Source organism: Pongo pygmaeus, chromosome 7, assembly GCF_028885625.2.
Source record: "Pongo pygmaeus isolate AG05252 chromosome 7, NHGRI_mPonPyg2-v2.0_pri, whole genome shotgun sequence".
Lineage (NCBI taxonomy): Eukaryota > Metazoa > Chordata > Mammalia > Primates > Hominidae > Pongo > Pongo pygmaeus.
In genome coordinates, this window is record NC_072380.2 from 22,355,466 (window position 1) to 22,374,575 (window position 19,110).

The 19,110-nt window shown below is 44.1% G+C and overlaps 1 protein-coding gene across 7 annotated transcripts in view; it reads left to right on the forward strand.

Annotated features, from left to right (window-relative positions):
- Positions 1-19,110, forward strand: part of PIWIL2 (piwi like RNA-mediated gene silencing 2) — a 93,162-nt gene that overhangs the window by 12,664 nt on the left and 61,388 nt on the right. The window contains exons 1-10 of one of the 7 annotated variants that reach the window (XM_054497991.2): positions 998-1,603; positions 4,867-5,112; positions 6,598-6,685; positions 6,855-6,993; positions 8,513-8,719; positions 9,638-9,748; positions 13,023-13,140; positions 14,029-14,153; positions 15,331-15,411; positions 15,717-15,830. In XM_054497991.2, the coding sequence (XP_054353966.2) occupies positions 4,915-5,112; positions 6,598-6,685; positions 6,855-6,993; positions 8,513-8,719; positions 9,638-9,748; positions 13,023-13,140; positions 14,029-14,153; positions 15,331-15,411; positions 15,717-15,830 (1,181 nt within the window). In that variant the 5' untranslated portion in view covers positions 998-1,603; positions 4,867-4,914. Of the gene's footprint in view, positions 1-997; positions 1,604-4,866; positions 5,113-6,597; positions 6,686-6,854; positions 6,994-8,512; positions 8,720-9,637; positions 9,749-13,022; positions 13,141-14,028; positions 14,154-15,330; positions 15,412-15,716; positions 15,831-19,110 lie in introns of those variants that run through there. The other 6 variants (XM_054497997.2, XM_054497992.2, XM_054497989.2 and 3 more) reach the window with 6 other exon arrangements.

Here is a 19,110-nt window from a genome sequence, read left to right on the forward strand (position 1 = left end):
AGACCATCCTCATTCGGGAAGGATAGGGAGAGCCCTTGTATGTGTGGATTAAAATAAGTCATGGGATATCTGAGGCCTGGAAAAGATAAGGTTAACCCTTCTCTAGTCCTATTCCATGGAGAGCCTTTGGATGTCTCTATAGCATCTGCCAAAGCCTTCAGAAGCTTGACCTCAACCACCCTGTAAAACCTGGGTGTGGGAGAGGGATGCAGTTATTTGACAAAATGGTTGGGAGAGGGTCAGAAATCTTTCTTTGGGTAAAATCATTCTGTAGTTGCTGAAGTAACCACTGATAATTTAATCTGCTTCCTAGAAAGCTCTTCTTGGCTCACAGATTTAGGCATCAATAAAAATAGGCAACATTTATCGAGGGTCGTCTTCTCCTTGTGCTAAGTATTTTACATACGTTATGTCATTATGTGTGTACATTTCCATTCAACCCTATGAATGGATGTTTTTAGTTTTTATCTCTGTTTTATGTATAACGAAAGTGATGTGCAGAAATCATATGAATTAGGTGTTTGAATGCGCACTCGAGCTTACCATTTCTTTTTCACCACCTGTATCGCTAATCCTCTTAACTGGCAGGAATGGGGCAAGTCGATTTCAACACGCGAGTCTTAGGCTAAATCTGTTTATAGGAGTTGCTCCCAGAAAGGGAGTCAGGATCTCCAAACCCTAACACATTTTAATGCTGAGGTTCACATAACTTCCAGCGCTCCTTCCGCACGAACCTCCCCTGCACAGCGAACCTGCTGGAAAGGACGAGCCTCTCTTGCAGATGGGCCAATGAGCTAGCTCGCTCTTGTGAACGACAGGTCATGTGGCCAATGGGCTCATCCCCAGAGGCCTCGAAGAGCGGAAATTGGCCCTGGAGCATGTGGGCCCTGGGGCGTGGGTTGAGCCTCGTCTTCTCCTGAGGCCGCGTGGAGCTGGGCGAGTGGGGCGAGGACTCGCGCCCAGGTGAGGACTGGCCCCGGCTGCGGCAGGCCGGGCAGGCCAGGGTCGCTCGGGGGCGGGCAGGTTGGGTTTTTGCTCAAGCACGTGGGGTGAGCCGCCCTCCCAGGCCTCTCCCCTCCCCCTTCGGGGAGGTGCTGAGGGTTGCGGGTCGGGCGGGGGCGGGAAGTCGTTATTCGAGGCCCGGCGCCCCGGCGCCCTGGCCCCAGAGAAGGTGCTCAGGTGAGGGCAGCAGGGGAGGCCCGCGGGAGGCCCAAGTGGACCTCTTATTTGGCCTGAGAGAGCAGATAGAAACCCTGGCAGGGCAGTGGCTTTGGGGAAAGGTGCTTTTCTCGGGGTGGAAAGGGGATGGGACCCGCCTTCGGGGGCCTTGCTTCTGGTTAGGCCTGAGTCGCGAGGCCTCAGCGCGGAGCACGCACTCAGGGATGCGAGGGAGGCAGGCCCAGCCCGTCCTGGGATCGCTCCCCATTGAACCTTTCAGACAGCCAAGTATCTGCTACCTGATCCCAGGGGGAAACCCACACTGGGAGAGGGCCATGTGGGGGAGCTACCTGAATCTATAGAAGTGATGCTGGGGGTTGAGGGAAGCGTGGACAAAGAGGAAGATTCCAGATGTCCCTTAAGGGAGGCCGTCCAGCGCTTCTGAGTATGTAGCTGTTAGCATACTGATTGCTTGGGATTCTTTGGGTGGTGTTGGGGAGGTGTGAGCAGTTAAATATAGCCTTCAAGAAAGGGAGTCATATCCTGCGTTTAGAGTGAAAGAGGATAGTTTAGTTCAATAAATTTTGCAAGTTCTTGAACTGTCTGCACTTATGCTGTGGGCTTATGAATTGTGTTAATATTTTCTTTAAATGTGTGATTTCTCTGTAGCTAATAGTTAAGACAGCTTTTTTATTTTTTTGTTTGTTTGTTTTGAGACGGAGGCTTTCTCTGTCGCCCAGGCTGGAGTGCAGTGGCGTGGTCTCTGCTCACTGCAAGCTTCGCCTCCCAGGTTCAAGCGATTCTCCTGCCTCTGCCTCCCGGGTAGCTGGGATTACAGGCGCAGGCCACCATGCCCGGCTAATTTTTGTATTTTTAGTAGAAATGGGGTTTCACCATTTTGGTCAGGCTGGTCTCGAACCCTTGACCTTGTGATCTGCCCACCTTGGCCTTCCAGAGTGCTGGGATTACAGGCGTGAGCCACCACGCCCGGCCAAGACAGCTTTTTGAAAGTTAAGAAGAGGCTTCTCCCAGCATTTGGGGAGGCTGAGGTGGGAGGATCCCTTGAGGTCAGCAATTTGAGACCAGCCAGGGCAACATGGCAAGATCCCGTCTCCACAATTTTTTTTAAAAAATTAGCTGGGTATGATGGCAGGTGCCTGAAGTCCTAGCTACTTGGGAGGCTGAGACGAGGACTGCTTGAGCACAGGAGGTTGAGACTGCAGTGAGCTAAGATGCTACCACTTCACTGTAGCCTGGATGACAGAACAAGACCCTATCTCTTAAAAAAAAAAAAAAAAAAATCTTTTCCGTTAAGAAATATTTTTCAGGAATCAGGGGCAAGTCAGGACAATGAGAGGAGCCCCTTAAAGAGGGAGTCTTGAAATCTGTAGGTTATAAAGTGATGTATATATATTTTTTGAGACAGAATCTTGCGCTGTCACCCAGGCTCGAGTGCCACGATCTTGACTCACTGCAACCTCCGCCTCCTGGGTTCAAGCAATTCTTGTGCCTCAGACTCCTGAGGAGGGGGGATTACAGGCATGCACCACCACGCCTGACTAATTTTCGTATTTTTAGTAAAGACAGGGTTTCATCCTGTTTGCCACGCTGCTCTTGAGCCCCTGACCTCAAGTGATCCACCTGCCTCGGCCTCCCAAAGTGCTGTGATTACAGGCAGGTGGCCTGACCTACAGGTTATGAAGTGATTTTGAAGAGACCTGATGGGCTTTAGATTTGGTAGGGAAGCCAGGGAGAGCCTCACCCCTGGTAACCTGGGAGAGAGAAGGGTGTTAAATGCAACCTGTGAGACCGAGCAAGTATCGTAGGCTCAAAGCAGAAAGACTGTGTACTCTGGAGACTTCTGATGGAGTTTGAAAGAAGAGAGTTTAAAAAAATTTTTTTTCCTGTTTTTTAATTCTTTGTAGAGACAGGGTCTCGTTGTGTTCCTAAGGCTGGCCTCAAACTCCTGGCCTCAAGTGGTCCTCCCACCTAGGCCTCCCAGAGTGCTGGGATTACAAGCATGAACCACTGTGTGTGTGTGTGCTCAGCCTGAAGGAAGAATTTTGCAAAAAAATTGGATAGCGATTCGGAGAAGCAGCTAAACAGATCAAGGAAGAGACTTTAGTGCAATCATAGACTGGAAAAAAGTTAGGACTCTTATGTAGGAAAGAGAGGCCAAAAACAAAGCAAAAACCCATAAATATTTATTGACAATAATTTTATGATATGGCTGTGTTAACTATGAAATTGTTTATAGGCCAGGCGCAGTGGCTCACGCTTGTAATCCCAGCACTTTGGGAGGCCCAGGTGGGCTGATCGCCTGAGGTTGGGAGTTCGAGACCAGCCTGACCAACATAGAGAAACCTTGTCTCTACTAAAAATACAAAATTAGCCGAGCATGGTGCTGCATGCCTGTAATCCCAGCTACTCGGGAGGCTGAGGCAGGAGAATCACTTGAACCAAGGAGGCAGAGGTTGCGGTGAGCCAAGATCGCGCCATTGCACTCCAGCCTGGGCAATAAGAGTGAAACTCTGTCTTTTAAAAAAAAAAAAAAAAAAGAAATTGTTTATAAACCAAAGTCATCCTCATACATAAAAACTGCCTTAGCCAGGTGCAGTGGCTCACGCCTGTTATCCCAGCATTTTGGGATGCTGAGGCAGCAGATCGCTTGAGCCCAGGTGTTTGAGACCAGGCTTGGCAACATGGCAAGACCCCGTCTCTACAAAAAATATACAAATTAGCTGGGTGTTGTGGTGCATGCCTGTAGTCCCAGCTACTCAGGAGACTGAGATGTGAGGGTCACTTGAGTCCAGGAGGTCAAGGCTGCAGTGAGCCATGATCATGCCACTGCACTCCAGCCTGGGTGACAGAGGGAGACCCTCCTAAAAAACTGCTTCCTTATACAACAGCTAGTTAACTTACAGGACTGAGTTTTGTGAGAGGGTATTTGGGTAGAAAATATAAGTAAGTTCAAGGAGGACATGGGCCTCTAAGGCAGGGGTTCCCAACCCCCAGGCCACAGACTGGTTGGGGGGCCTGTTAGGAACTGGGCTGCACAGCAGGAGGTGAGAGATTGGCAAATGAGCAAAGCTTCATCTGTATTAACAGCTGCTCCCCATGGCTTGTAGTATCACCTGAGCTCTGCCTCCTGTCGGATCACTAGTGGCATTAGATTCTCATTGTGCAAACCCTCTTGTGAACTTCGCATTCGAGGGATCTAGGTTGCATCCTCCTTATGAGAATCTAATGCCTGATGGATCTGTCACTGTCTCCCATCACCCACAGATGGGACCACCTAGTTGAAGGAAAACAAGATCAGGGCTCCCACTGATTCTACATTATGGTGAATTGTATAATTATTATATTTCATTATCTATTATAATGTAATAATAGAAACAAAGTACACAATAAATGTAGTGCATTTGAGTCACTCCGAAACCATTCCCCCACCCCTGGGTCCATGGAAAAATTACCTTCCAGGAAACCAGTCTCTGGTGCCAAAAGGGTTGGGGACCACTGCTCTGAGGGATTGTTAATGAAGGGTGTTTAAAATATTACAGATCAAATAGAAGCCTTTGAAGTGAATATGTTGTAGAAGGCTAGGCGTGTTACTGGACTGACTCAAAATACTATTTTAGTGCTTTGTGAGTGTGTCTTGAAGGAAAAGGAAAACAATTGGGAACCTTAATATTTTGAAAATGCTGGCAGGTAATTAACCAGAACAGGATCAACACACGTGTTCTCTACAGCCTTTCCATGGATCCTTTCCGACCATCGTTGAGGGGCCAGTCTCCTATCCACCCATCCCAGTTCCAGGCTGTACGGATGTCAGGCTGTTGGCCACAAGCTTCTAAACCTTTGGACCCAGCTCTGGGCAGGGGAGCACCTGCAGGCAGAGGCCATGTATTTGGAAAGCCAGAGGAACCAAGCACACAGAGGGGGCCAGCACAAAGGGTAAGACCACTTCTGGATGTATAGGAGTGGCATACAGCTTACCTGTGTGCCGTCAGAGGAAGTAGTGGATTTCAAAGTGCTTGCAGGGCTGGGCACGGTGGCTCATGCCTGTAATCCCAGCACTTTGGGAGGCCGAGGCAGGTGGATCATCTGAGGTCAGGAGTTCAAGACCAGCCTGGCCAACATGGTGAAACCCTGTCTCTACTGAAAATACAAAAATTAGCCAGGTGTGGTGGCGGGCGCCTGTAATCCCAGCTACTCAGGAAGCTAAGGCAGGATAATTGCTTGAACCATGGAGGCGGAGGTTGCAGTGAGCTGAGATCTCGCCAGTGCACTCCAGCCTGGGCAACAGAGCGAGACTCCATCTCAAACAACAACAACAACAAAGTGCTTGCAAAACTGGGAAGCCCTAAACAGAAACAAGGTTGTCTTTTTTTTTTCTTTAACAAGTAGATACATCTGGGCAAATATTTCAAATCTAGAGTTTCTAGAGGTATGAAGAAGTACCTCATAATGAACGCTAGATGGACTTGGTAAGTACCATAGGTCCTCTAGCTTCCAGTCATCCCTCCATCCCTCCATCTGTAATTGTTAGGTACAACCTCTTGTTGTTTTCTGAATATTTAGATTTTCACCTGGTTTTGGCTCTATGATATTAGCAGCAGTTTCTGCCTCTGAGGTAATAATACTTTTGTTCATTTTGGAAGGCTCATTGCCCAAATCTTAAAGAAAAAGGATCTTCAGTTATTGCTGCTGCTGTGTGAACACTTAACGTGTATATGTTCTTAAACTTTTTATTATAAAGTAATTTTAAGAATAATATTTGTCTATAATTAATATGTCAAGGAGAGTTAGCAAATATAGGAAGAACCTAATAATGAAGTTATGATTATTTTAAGTAGAGTTTAGATTTGTCAAATGTATTATTTTTGTAAGGAGAAAAGTTTATGAAAGTAATCTTACATGTTGACTCAAATGAATTGGTTGAGTCTATATGTAGCTTTTATTCATGTCAGATCCAACTGGTATAACAGTAGCAGACATTCAAGACCGCCACAGGAAAACAGTAGCAGGTTACCCAAACCTCTGATACTCATAAATGATCCAGCTTTTTTGAAATTTATTAACCAGTACACTTGTTCTCTCTTGCCTTGAATATGCAGAAAATAGAAAAATGGAAAAGTTAATTCTGTTCTGTTGCATTTTGTTATACTGTTTATCAAATCAAAATGGAAAAGTTAATTCCGTTCTGTTGCATTTTGTTATACTGTACACATCAAATCATGGGCCATAACTGTAACTGTGCTTTAAGACCTAATATCACGTAGTTACAAGTATTTTTTAAAGTTTATAAAATGTTTCCCTTTATTCTTATAACATGTATAGAATTTGAAGATGATTTTTATTATATACCAAGACTAAGAAAGCCCTTGTTTCTGGGGTTTTAAACGACCTCTTAGAACTTTATTCTTTGACTTTCCACAGGAGTCTGTGGGTTTGGTCTCCATGTTCCGAGGCCTGGGCATTGAAACAGTTTCTAAGACCCCTCTGAAACAAGAAATGCTTCCATCAGGTATGTGGAAAACTAACTTGAGAAATTCGGTGGTATGTATGATTGGTTTCTTCTAAAATCCAAATGGTTTATTTTCAGAAACATAACTGCTTTTTAAAAAAAAAAAAAAGAACTATACTTTAAAACACGTTTAACTCAGTCATTGCTGGGGTTCGGTTCTTTCTTTCAGGTAGAGGCATTTTAGGTCGAGGCTTGTCTGCTAATCTGGTACGCAAGGACAGGGAGGAGCTCTCTCCCACTTTTTGGGATCCAAAAGTGCTGGCAGCTGGGGACAGCAAGATGGCAGAGGCCTCCGTTGGTTGGAGTAGGTGGGTAAAGTTACCCTCTCAGGTAACTATCAAATTCAGATGGAATATCTCTGTAAGTTCAGAGAGCAACTCTAAGAAGGGTTGTGTCATCTCATAATCAATGTCTGGTTTTATATTAAAGAAAGTGCATTTCCCAAGAGTAGTCAGCAGCTGTTAACACAGCTAGGCATTGGAGAAGGGTAAGAAGTAGTTCTCCACTGGGCTTCTCAGAAATTCATTTGTCCTCTTAAAAAATTACCCTGATCGTGGTGATTTTTTTTTTTTTTTTGAGGTGGAGTTTTGCTCTGTCTCCCAAGCTGGAGTGCAATGACTCAATCTTGGCTCACCGCAACCTCCGCCTCCCAGGTTCAAGCAATTCTCCTGCCTCAGCCTCCCAAGTATCTGGGACTACAGGCATGTGCCACCACACCCAGCTAATTTTTTGTATTTTTAGTAGAGATGAGGTTTCACCGTGTTAGCCAGGCTGGGCTTGAACTCCTGACCTCAGGCAGTCCACCCACCTCGGCCTCCCAAAGTGCTGAGATTACGGGCATGAGCCACTGTGCCTGGACATTTTTTTTTTTTTTTTTTTTTTCTTTTGAGATGGAGTCTCACTGTGTTGCCCGGGCTGGAATGCAGTGGGGCAATCTTGGTTCACTGCAACCTCCACCTCCCAGGTTCAAGCGATTCTCCTGCCTCAGTGTGCCGAGTAGCTGAGACTACAGGTGTGCGCCACCACGCCCGGCTATTTTTTTTTTTTTTTTTTTTTTTGAGACAGTCTCTCTCTGTCGCCAGGCTGGAGTGCAGTGGCGCGATCTCGGCTCACTGCAACCTCCGCCTCACACCCAGCTAATTTTTGTATTTTTAGTAGAGACGGGGTTTCACCATATTAGCCAGGCTGGTCTCAAACTCCTGACGTCAGGTAACCCACCCGCCTTGGCTTCCCAGAGTGCTGGGATTATAGGCGTGAGCCCCTGCACGCAGCTGTGGTGATTCTTTAATAACGTTGAGTCAAACTTTCTCCTCTATTCTGCTATGGAAGATAGCTCTGACAGTCAATATTAATAGCGGTTGGTGAATGAGTCATGGTGGCATATGTTGTGTTTTTTTTTTTTGAAATTGGTTTTCTCTCTGTCACCCAGCCTTTAGTGCAGTGCTGTGATTTCAGCTCACTGCAGCCTCGACCTCCCAGGCTGAAGTGATCCTCCCACCTCAGCCACCCGAGTAGCTGGGACTACAGTTATGAGCCACCATACCTGGCTAACCTTTGTATTTTTTATAGTTCGGGGTCTCACTGTATTGTTTAGGCTGGTCTTGAACTCCTGGGCTCAAGCAGTCTGCCCACCTCGGCTTCCCAAAGTGCTAGGATTACAGGCGTGAGCCACTGTGCCTGGCCTTGGCATATGTAGTTTGAGAGAATTTGAAACTTGGATCCCTTTTGCTGACTCCTCCAGGAAGAGATTGTGGAGTTGGGGGAATAATCTGGGTGGGACATAGCTATTATAAAAAGCCCTGACTTGCCTCTCTCTCTACATTTCAGGATGCTTGGAAGAGGAAGTTCGGATGCTTCTTTATTACCACTGGGAAGAGCAGCAGGTGGTATCGGCAGAGGAGTGGACAAGCCTGCCTGTGCCTTCAGCACACCGTCCCGGGGTCCCCCGCAGCTGTCATCGCCACCAGCTCTGCCCCTGTCTCCCTTGCACTCTCCAGATCGCTCTCTGGTCCTGACTGTGGAACACAAGGAAAAGTAAGTCAGGAGCACTGCCTTTTCTACTTATAATGATCGTGAAAACTCTGCATTTTGGCTGGTATGTAGTATTGTAAAATCTATTTTTGTTGGGTCCTCCCTGGGTAATAATACTGCGGGGTGTTTTGTTTTTTGCCAGTGGGAGATTGACAAAGAGATGGGACAATTTTTTTTTTTCTTTTTGAGATGGAGTCTCACTCTGTCGCCCAGGCTGCAGTGCAGTGGGGCAATCTCGGCTCATTGTAACCTCCGCCTCGTGGGTTCAAGCAATTCCCCTGCCTCAACCTCCCAAGTAGTTGGGATTATAGGTGCCCGCCATCACCCCCACCTAATTTTTTTGTATTTTTAGTAGAGATGGGGGTCTCACCACCTTGGCCAGGCTAGTCTTGAACTCCTGACCTCGTGATCCACCCACCTTGGCTTCCCAAGGTGCTGGAATTATAGGTGTGAGCCACTGTGTCTGGCCAAGGTGGGACAATTTCTGAAGTTAAATGTGTTTGACAGTGGACATATAGCATGCAACTAAAGAGTGGACTCACGGCCTTTCATTTCCTTCCCAGTTGAGACAATTCTTTGTCATGTTGAAGATAAGGAAATAATTTAGGAAGAATATCGTGACACTTCATCTTTCTCCATAGAACTCATTCGTGTGTTCTTAGTTAATGGGCCTAGTTTATTTGGTAATGTTACTAGGAAAGGTAGGGTGACCTTGCTTATCTAATTAGGTCTTGCTAATGATTTGCCTTCTAGCCTTCAGAGCTTGCTTTTGTAAGTGTTGCCTCTTGATTTGTGTAACTGTGGCAAAATGTGAGAAAATGTTACTTCCCCCAATCTTTTTGTTGTTGGTTGTGTGGGCTGGTTAGTTATTTTGTTTTTTGTTTTTGATATATGCAGTTGCTTTTTGTTTTTATTTTCTAGAGAGCTTATTGTGAAGCAGGGATCAAAAGGAACACCTCAGTCTTTGGGACTGAACCTCGTCAAAATACAATGTCATAATGAAGCAGTTTATCAATATCACGTGACTTTCAGGTATTCACAGCTTTCCTTTGCTTTGTATTGTTCACTTCTTAAAGGGCAGTAAAAAAATAGTTACCTGGAATAACTGAATATTGTCCTGGACAGTTCCTGGTGGACGTCTCAATGCGATAATGTGTTTACTCAGATCCTTACAGGAAGTTTAAGGTTAATCTTAAAGCTTTGTGTATGTATTTAGCTATATTACCAATCTTGATTTTAACTTCATAGGGTGATTTATACACGAGGCTAGAAGTTAATTTAATGTGAAATTAATGAAGCTTAAGTTCAGGCCCTTTTAAAACTTGTATTAGGTGTCTTCCATGATCTTTTAACTTATTTTGTATGTGTAAATTTGTATTATTTTTCTTAAAGAACCCTCCCCCATCAGTGGTGTGAAATCCATGCCCTATGAAACCTGGATCCTTCCCTGCGTGAACCATCATAGCAACATCTGACATCTCTCTAGTGACAGTCTAGGGTTAAATTTAGGGGTGAGAAAAATGAAGGAAGATAACTTCAGTTTTATATCAATAATTTTAGGATTTATTACTATTTAAAAATATATTAGTTTGTATTCTCTTTTAATATCTTAGAGGAGTCATTAGCTGGAAGTTCTTAGCTGGAATTGTGAAAATGAGTGTTTTGAAATACCTGTGAAGAAAATGAGAAGATGAAGTCTCAGTTCTTTTAATTGAAAAATAATTGTGTATATGTATGAGTACAAGATGATGTTTTGATATATGTATACATTGTAGAAAGATTAAGTCAGGCTAATTGACATATGTGTCACCTCACCTACTTACTGTTTTTTTGTCGTGAAAATATTTAAAATCTCAGGAATTTTGAAATACACGCTATTGTTAACTATGGTTACCATAGATCACTAAAACTTACTCCACCTGTCTATCTGAAACTTTGTACCTTTTAACCAACATCTGCCATTTCTCCATACCCCTCAACCCCTAGCCTCTGGTAGCCACCTTCCTACTGTCTGTTCACAATGAGTTCAACTTTTTTAGATTCCATACATGAGTGAGATCAGATGGTATTTGTCTTTCTGTACCTGTCTTATTTCACTTAGCATAATACTCTCCGGATCCTTTCATACTGTCACAAATGACAGGATGTACTCCTTTTTAAAGACTATATAGTATTCCATTGTGTATGTATACCACTTTATCCATTCAGTGGACACTTAGATTGATTCCATGTCTTGCCTGTTGTGAATAGTGCTGCAGTGAACATGGGAGTGCACATATATCTCTTTGACACACTGATTTCAATTCCTTTGGATAAATACCAAGAAGTGGGATTGTTGGATCATATTAGTACTATTTTTAGTTTTTTTAAGAAACTTCCATACTATTTCTTTTTTTTTTTTTTTTTTTTTTTTTTTGAGACAGGGTCTCAGTCTGTCACCCAGGCTAGAGTGCAGTGGTGCAATCTCAGCTCACTGCAACCTCTGCCTCCCAGGTTCAAGCAGTTCTCTTGCCTCAGCCTCCTAGTAGCTGGGATTATAGGCAAGCGCCCCCATGCCTGGCTAATTTTTGTATTTTTTTTAGTAGAGTCGGGGTTTTGCCATGTTGACCAGGCTGGTCTCAAACTCCTGACCTCAAGTAATCCACCTGCCTCGGCCTCCCAAAGTGCTGGGATTACCGGCATGAGCCACCATGCCTGGCCAGAAACTTCCATACTATTTCTAAAGGTAGCTATACTAGGAAGACTGAATTTGTGAAGGGCAACTGCTAGTTGATGACACAGGAGGAAGAAGTGGAGTGAAAGAAAGAAGAAAGGAACAGTTAGGGAGAAAATATTCTGAAGGTATGTTATAAAGACCAAAGGAAGGACTCATTTGAATGAAGGTAATGAGAAGGTGGTTGACTTTGGCCGCAGGGAAAAAAGGAACTGAATTTGCTTGTTGAGGGTGTTGTGATCGTCTAGTAGTTTTGTTACAGTTGTAGAGAAAAAAAAAGGAAAGATGAAAAGCACAAAGGAGGGCATAGGCCATGAGAAGTAGCCAGTGAGTTGGCCACTCATTTAAAAAGTTTGTAAGAGGAGTGAGAAATGGAATAATTATAGAAGGCAACAGGATTGCTGTAATAGTTTCTATGAGGTAAGAAAGCGGAGCTGAGCACATACAACAGGTAGAGGGAAGTAGCCAGAAAAGGGGGGGAAATTGGATCCCAGGAAACAGGCTTGTGTGAAACATACAGCAAAGAGGTGAGCATTAAAGAGAGGGGAGAGGGCTGCATGCAATGGCTCACGTCTGTAATCCCAGCACTTAGGGAGGCCGAGGAGGGAGAGTTGCTTGAGGCTGGGAGTTCAAGACTATCTTAGGTAACAACAACAAAAAATTTTATTTATTTGTTTTTTTGAGACAGAGTCTCACTCTGTTGCCCAGGCCAGAGTGCAGTGGCACAGTCTCACCTCAGTGCTACCTCCATCTCCCAGGCTGAAATGATTCTCATGCCTCAGCCTTCTGAGTAGCTGGGATTACAACCACATGCCACCACACCCCACTAATTTTTTTGTATTTTTAGTATAACAGGATTTCACTATGATGGCCAGAGTGATCTTGAACTCCTGGCCTCAAGTGATCACCCACCTCGGCCTCCCAAAGTGCTGGGATTACAGGCATGAGCCACCCAGCGAGGGCAAAAAAAAAATTTTTTTTTAATTGGCCAAGTGTGGTGGTACCCTTATAGTCCCAGTTACTTGGGGACTGAGGCAGAAGGATCACTTGAGCCCAGGAGTTTGAGACAGCAGTGAGCTATGATCATGCCACTGTACTTCAGCCTGGGTGACAGAGCAAGACCCTATCTCAAAAAAAAAAAAAAAAAAAAAAAAAAAAAAGGAGGTGGGGAGAACCGTTCCTCTTAAAATGGATTGACAAATGTTAAGGAAACAAAGGGAGAGTCACTTGAACCTGGGAGGTAGAGATTGCAGTGAGCCGAGATCGCGCCACTGTACTCCAGCCTGGGCGGCAGAGCGAGACTCCATCTCAAAAACAAATGTGTATATATGAAAGAATATACACTGACATGCTAAGGCAGGTGTCCTTTGGTGGTAGAATTTGGTGGTTTTTATTTTTTTGTTAACCTATGGTTTCTGATGTTTCAGCTGGCAGCTGACTCTTCTTGAGTCGAAGTTCTAGTCAGACAGATAATTTTTAATATGGCCACTAGATGGAGCAGCAGTTACTGGGTAACTAGCACCTGTTGCACAGCTCTGGTAAAGATTGCTGTTTGAGTCAAGTTGAAGGAAAATCCTCTTCATTATTTTCCAGCCCCAATGTGGAGTGCAAAAGCATGAGGTTCGGCATGTTGAAGGACCATCAAGCTGTCACCGGCAACGTCACTGCGTTTGATGGATCTATTCTCTATCTGCCTGTTAAGCTTCAACAAGTGAGACCAAACAGGAAATGGACTTTCAGATTAACTCTAAGAGTGCTCTGGTGTTTTTTGTTTGGTTTTGCTTTTAAGAGATTGGGTCTTGCTATGTTGCCCAGACTGGTCTCAAATTCCCAAAGCCCTGGGACTACAGGCGTGAGCCACTTCACCTGGCCCAGGACTGGTGTTTTGAGGGGTAGGAAACCATAGAATTCCTGTACGTTTGAGTTGTACTTTTCTGTTTGTAGAGGGGAAAACAGATTTCTGCAGGACATAACAGCACATTTTAGGTTTGAATTCCTCAAGAAGCAGCTTCTCACATGAGAGGAATGGTTGGAAGTCTGTAACCTCAGTGATAAGAGTAACTTAAAATTGCAAATGTAGGCCGGGTGCAGTGGCTCACGCCTGTAATCCTAGTACTTTGGGAGGCCAAGTCAGGTGGATCACGAGGTCAGGAGATCGAGACCATCCTGGCTAACACGGTGAAACCCCGTCTCTACTAAAAATAAAATTAGCCGGGCGTGGTGGCAGGCACCTGTAGTCCCAGCTACTCAGGAGGCTGAGGCAGGAGAATGGTGTCAACCCAGGAGGCGGAACCTGCAGTGAGCCGAAATCACGCCACTGCACTCCAGCCTGGGTAACAGAGCGAGACTCTGTCTCAAAAAAAAAAAAAAAAAAAATTGCAAATGTAAACTTGGTTGCAATTCTCTTACCAAATCATTTTTCTGAATCATAGTCGTCATGCTGTGCTTTTGCCAGTGTGGGCAACAAAGTGAGGGGAAAAGTAGAAAAATGTTTTAAGATACTTTAGTGTTCTTAAGAACACAGTTGAATTAGATTAGGATGTGGTCATTAGTTCTTAGTTTTGTCATTTTGTTTTACCTGTGTGTATTTATTTGTTAGGTTCTTGAGTTAAAAAGTCAAAGGAAAACAGACAGTGCTGAAATCAGCATTAAGATTCAGATGACAAAGATCCTGGAGCCCTGCTCTGACCTGTGCATTCCCTTCTACAACGTTGTTTTCCGTCGGTAAGAAAACAGCTGAAGTTCTATCGTCCTGTAACTTCAGTCTTGTATTTACAGTAATGTTCTTCAAGATTCTTGGATGGAAATACGTGACAGTATATTCTAGATGGGTTTGGAAGCATTTAATGAATAAATGGATGGTATTGAGGCTAACGTACTCAAAAATCATCTCACAAGTGGTAGACCAGATTTGAATATATGAAATTAGGTTTGGAGGTAGCTGGATAGGGGAATGGGTTCCTCCAGTTGTGTTCAGGAACTTTGAAAGCAGCTGTTTATAGTGCATATTTAATGGTGACGGTAACAAGGGGGCTACTTAAAGAGGTTGTGTGTAAAAATATTTGCTGGAAGGATGTTTTTTCAGTGTCTTGAATTTATGGATTACAAACAGCTCATAATTGTTTAACTTCTTTTGAAACATCCTAATTTTCATACAGCTGCTATTCTCTTATTTACTCTTATTTAATGAAACACACAACCGAATTTCTTTTTTTTCTTTTTTTTTGAGATGGAGTCTCGCTCTGTCGCCAGGCTGTAGTGCAGTGGCGCAATCTCGGCTCACTGCAACCTCTGACTCCCTGGTTCAAGTGATTCTCCTGCCTCAGTCTCCTGAGTAGCTGGGATTACAGGCATGTGCCGCCATGCCTGGCTAATTTTTGTATTTTTAATAGAGATGATGTTTCATCTTGTTGGCCAGGATGGTCTCGATCTCCTGACCTCGTGATCTGCCCATCTCAGCCTCCCAAAGTGCTGGGATTAGAGGCATAAGCCACCGTGCCCGGCCCACGGAACCTAATTTCTGCCTAGTAAGTTGAACTGCCAGGAATAAACGTAACTCCCTTTGCCACGCTGTTATTCACACACTTAGCAATGGGCTCTCTTGCATTCTTCATAGTTAATGGTGAAAAGTAATGTAATCAAACCTGGGAAATCAACTCAGTGTTTAGTGAGCTAGTAAGTGGAAAAGACTGCTGTCGTTTTGCTTTGCTTTTTCAGTCAAATACTTTGGTAGTTTTTGGTTTTCTTTTAACAAGATTGTTCTCAATATAAAAGCTGTCTTCTGCAATGAGCACAAACATTTCTAACCGTTTAGACTTCCAAAGGCAAATGTAGCTAAGAATAATGGAACGTAATTTTAATACTCTTCTATTAGAAAACTCATACTTGCTTTTTATTTCAGGGTAATGAAACTTTTAGATATGAAGCTTGTGGGGAGAAACTTTTATGACCCTACAAGTGCTATGGTACTACAGCAACACAGGTTGGTACTTTTTTCCCTTTCCTCACTTTTGAATGTTCTGGAAAGAAATTTTCCATTACAACCATTGTATTTAGTACTGTAATCTCAGCAGTAGTTTATGGTAGTGAATACAGTTTGTCAGTTAAATCTCTTCCTTAGTTTGGTTTTTCAGTAAGTTTGCAATAATGTCAATTAACTTAGTTTCCTGAGGCTTTCTCATTACTATTAGGGAAGGGCAGTATCACCTCAAAGTATTGTTCACATGGGGGCACGGAAGTATATGTGTTCTTTGAAAATCCTGCAGTTAAGACCACCTCTCTCTCCAGATTGCAGATCTGGCCAGGCTATGCAGCTAGCATCCGAAGGACAGACGGAGGGCTCTTCCTGCTGGCTGATGTCTCCCATAAGGTCATTCGGAATGACTCTGTGCTGGATGTCATGTGAGTGAATGGTGGGGTCTATCTTTAACATGCTGATGATTTTCTGAAAAGTTCAGAAACAGCTGGTAATGATATACATTAGACGTTGTTCTGTTTGTTTGTTTTTTCCCCCAGAGACAGGGTCTTGTTTTGTCACCCTGGCTGGAGTACAGTGGTTTGATCATAGCTCGCTGTAACCCTGAACTCCTGGTTCAAGTGATCCTACCACCTCAGCCTTCTGAGTAGCCAGGACTACAGGTGTGCTACCATGCCCAGCTAATTTTTAATTTTTTTTTTTTTTTTTTTTTTTTTGGAGAGACAGGGTCTTGCTATGTTTCCCAGGCTGCTATGTTTCCTGGCTTCAACGGATCCTCCTACCTCAGCCTCTCAAAGTGTTGAGATTATAGGCATGAGCCATGGCACCCAGCCCTGTTTAGATTTTTAGTTGTAGAAAAACTGGAATAACTGAACTGAATATATGTGCCCTTGTCCCTAGTCCTCCTGAGATAAGCATCTGAATGGACATCTGCTGTGCTTTGAGAAGGAGTTTTATTTAAATTTGTGGTTAGGAGAACTTGGTTTGCTATATGCACATGCTGAGTTTGCATATAATAATATACAGTGTATGTGTTACTGTAGTAAATACAGATGTGTGTATATATATTTTTTAATTGAGACAGAGTCTCACTCTTATCACCCAGGCTGGAGTGCAGTGGTGCAGTCTTGGCTCACTGCACCCTCTGCCTCTTGGGTTCAAGTGATTCTCCTGCCTCAGCCTCCCGAGTAGCTGGAATTATAGGCGCCTGCCACTTAGCCTGGCTAATTTTTTTTCTTTTCTTTTCTTTTCTTTTTTTTTTTTTTTTTTTGGAGACAGAGTCTCTCTCTGTTGCTTAGGCTAAAGTGCAGTAGTGCGATCTCAACTCACTGCAACCTCTGCCTCCTGGGTTGAAACAATTCTCTTGCTTCAGCCTCCCGAGTAGCTAGGACTACAGGTGCATGCCGCCATGTCTGGCTAATTTTTTGTATTTTAGTAGAGACAGGGTTTCACCATGTTTCCCAGGCTTGTCTTGAACTCCTGAGCTCAGGAGATCTGCCCTCCTCAGCCTCCCAAAGTGCTGGGATTACAGGCATGAGCCACCGTGCCCAGCCAGATGTGTATAATTTTTAGTGGTTGCATGAAATCTCATCTTACACACAAGTCTCTGTACATCTGATTTTTTTAGGCCATGTACTCAGAAGTAGAATTACTTAATGGAAGGGCTGAACATTCTAAAGCCTTTTAATATATATCTAATATAATACGATAGTTAACTATATCTTGACAAATTACCCTGTAGAAGATTTATTCAGTTTCTTTTCCCACCAGCTATGTACAACCACTGGGTGTTATCAGGCTTGTAAATCTTTGCTCCTCTGACCATTTCATTCATTGCTTCAGTGTATACTTACTGAGCTCCAGTTATGAACCAGAGTCTTAGGACCTATCGGATACCAAACCAAAGATCCCTCCCCTCGCGGAGCCTCTGTTGTTGCCAGGGGAGACGAACAGTAAATAATAAATGTAATAAATAAATTGTATAGTGTATTAAAAGCGATAAGAGCCATGGAAAAAAGAAAAAGAGCACACGGTCAGGGCAATCAGAAGTAGTGGGGCAGGGGGCGGAGAATTGCAGTTTTAAGTGGGGTGGTCAAGCTCATTTGAGCAAACGCTTGAAAGAGGTAAGAGGTTAGCCAGGTGAAGGGAGAAGAAGCTTTGGCGTGTGGACAGCTCAGGCACAGACCAAGACAGAAACAGGCCTGGTGCAGGCGCATGCAGGGTGGCTAGAGCCGAGTGAGCAAGCAGGGTGGTGGAGGGGCAGAGCAAATGGAGGAGCTGATTACATAGAGCTTTGTAGGGCTTTTGTGAGGGTTTTAACTTTCACTCTGAGTGAAATGCAGGACTTTGAGCAGTGCACTGGCAAGACCCAGCTTGGACTGTGAAAGGATCCCTGTTGTTGCTGTGTGGAGAATAGACTTGGCTGACTAAGGGTGGAAGTGGGAACACCAGTCAAGAGGCTGTGGTAATCCAGTGGAGCCATGCGGATGGTAGCCATGGAGGTGGTAAGGAGTCAGATTCTGGACATCTGTATTTTGAAAGTGGCACTTAAGTGGATTTCCTGAGTGCATGTGTGGTAAGAGAAAGAGAAGCTGAAGATGTCTTGAACTTTTTTATAATTATTCTGTATCTCCTAGACTGTCAGCTCCTCTGGCAGAGGCCGTGTCTTTTTTGCTCACCCTGTACAGTTAGACCTAATATAGGGCTTAGCACTGTCAAAAGACACAATTATTGGCTTTTATCTGGAGTTCATGAATTGGGTAACACCTTGAGGGTTCTGATGAGCTGAGCAGCGGAGGTTGGCTTTATAGACAGGAAAGGGCCAGAGAATCAGAAACAGAACAAAAAGATTGGTCATTTGTTACTTTCCTTGTAAAGGTTAAAGCAGAGGGGACATCTTTATCATATTAAAACTGGCCTGTTTGGGGATTTGGCTATTATATCTCTCTCCTGATGTCTCAGAAAGTCAGATAAAGATCTTAGTTTCTATTTGGTGGCATGGAACTTCAGCATGAGTAACTCCATTTTGGTTTGCTCTGTTGGGCCTAGTGCAGGAGCCCAGTCCAAGCCAATAGCCTCCTGTAAGTTTTATTTAATTGTACACAGTAAATGTTCAAGAATATTTATTAAATGAAAGTGTATGTCTTCAAATCCGCTATTTCTTTTTTTGCGGTTTCTGCCTTTGCTTTTATATATTTATTTTTCTTGTATGTACTTTCAGTGAATGCCTTTGCTTTTCTGCTTAGAAAGGTCTACTTGGCTGGGGATGGTCTGGTTCGTGCCTATAATTCCAGCACTTTGGGAGGCCAAGGTGGGAGGATTGCTTGAGGCCAGGGGTTCAAGGCTGCAAAGTGCTATGATAGTGCTACTGTACTCCAGCCTAGGCAAGCAAGTGAGACCCTGTCTTCAAAAAAACAGAACTAGTTTTTATTTTCCTTTTTTTTTTCTTTTTTGAGATGGAGTTTCACTCCTGTTGCCCAGGCTGGAGTGCAATGACATGATGTTGGCTCACTGCAACCTCCACCTCCCGGATTCAAGCGATTCTCCTGCCTCAGGCCTTCTGAGTAGTTGCCACCACACCTGGCTAATTTTTGTATTTTTAGCAGAGACAGGGTTTTGCTACGTTGGCCAGGCTGGTCTTGAACTCCTGACCTCGGGTAATCCACCTGCCTCAGCTTCCCAAAGTGCTGGGATTACAGGCATGAA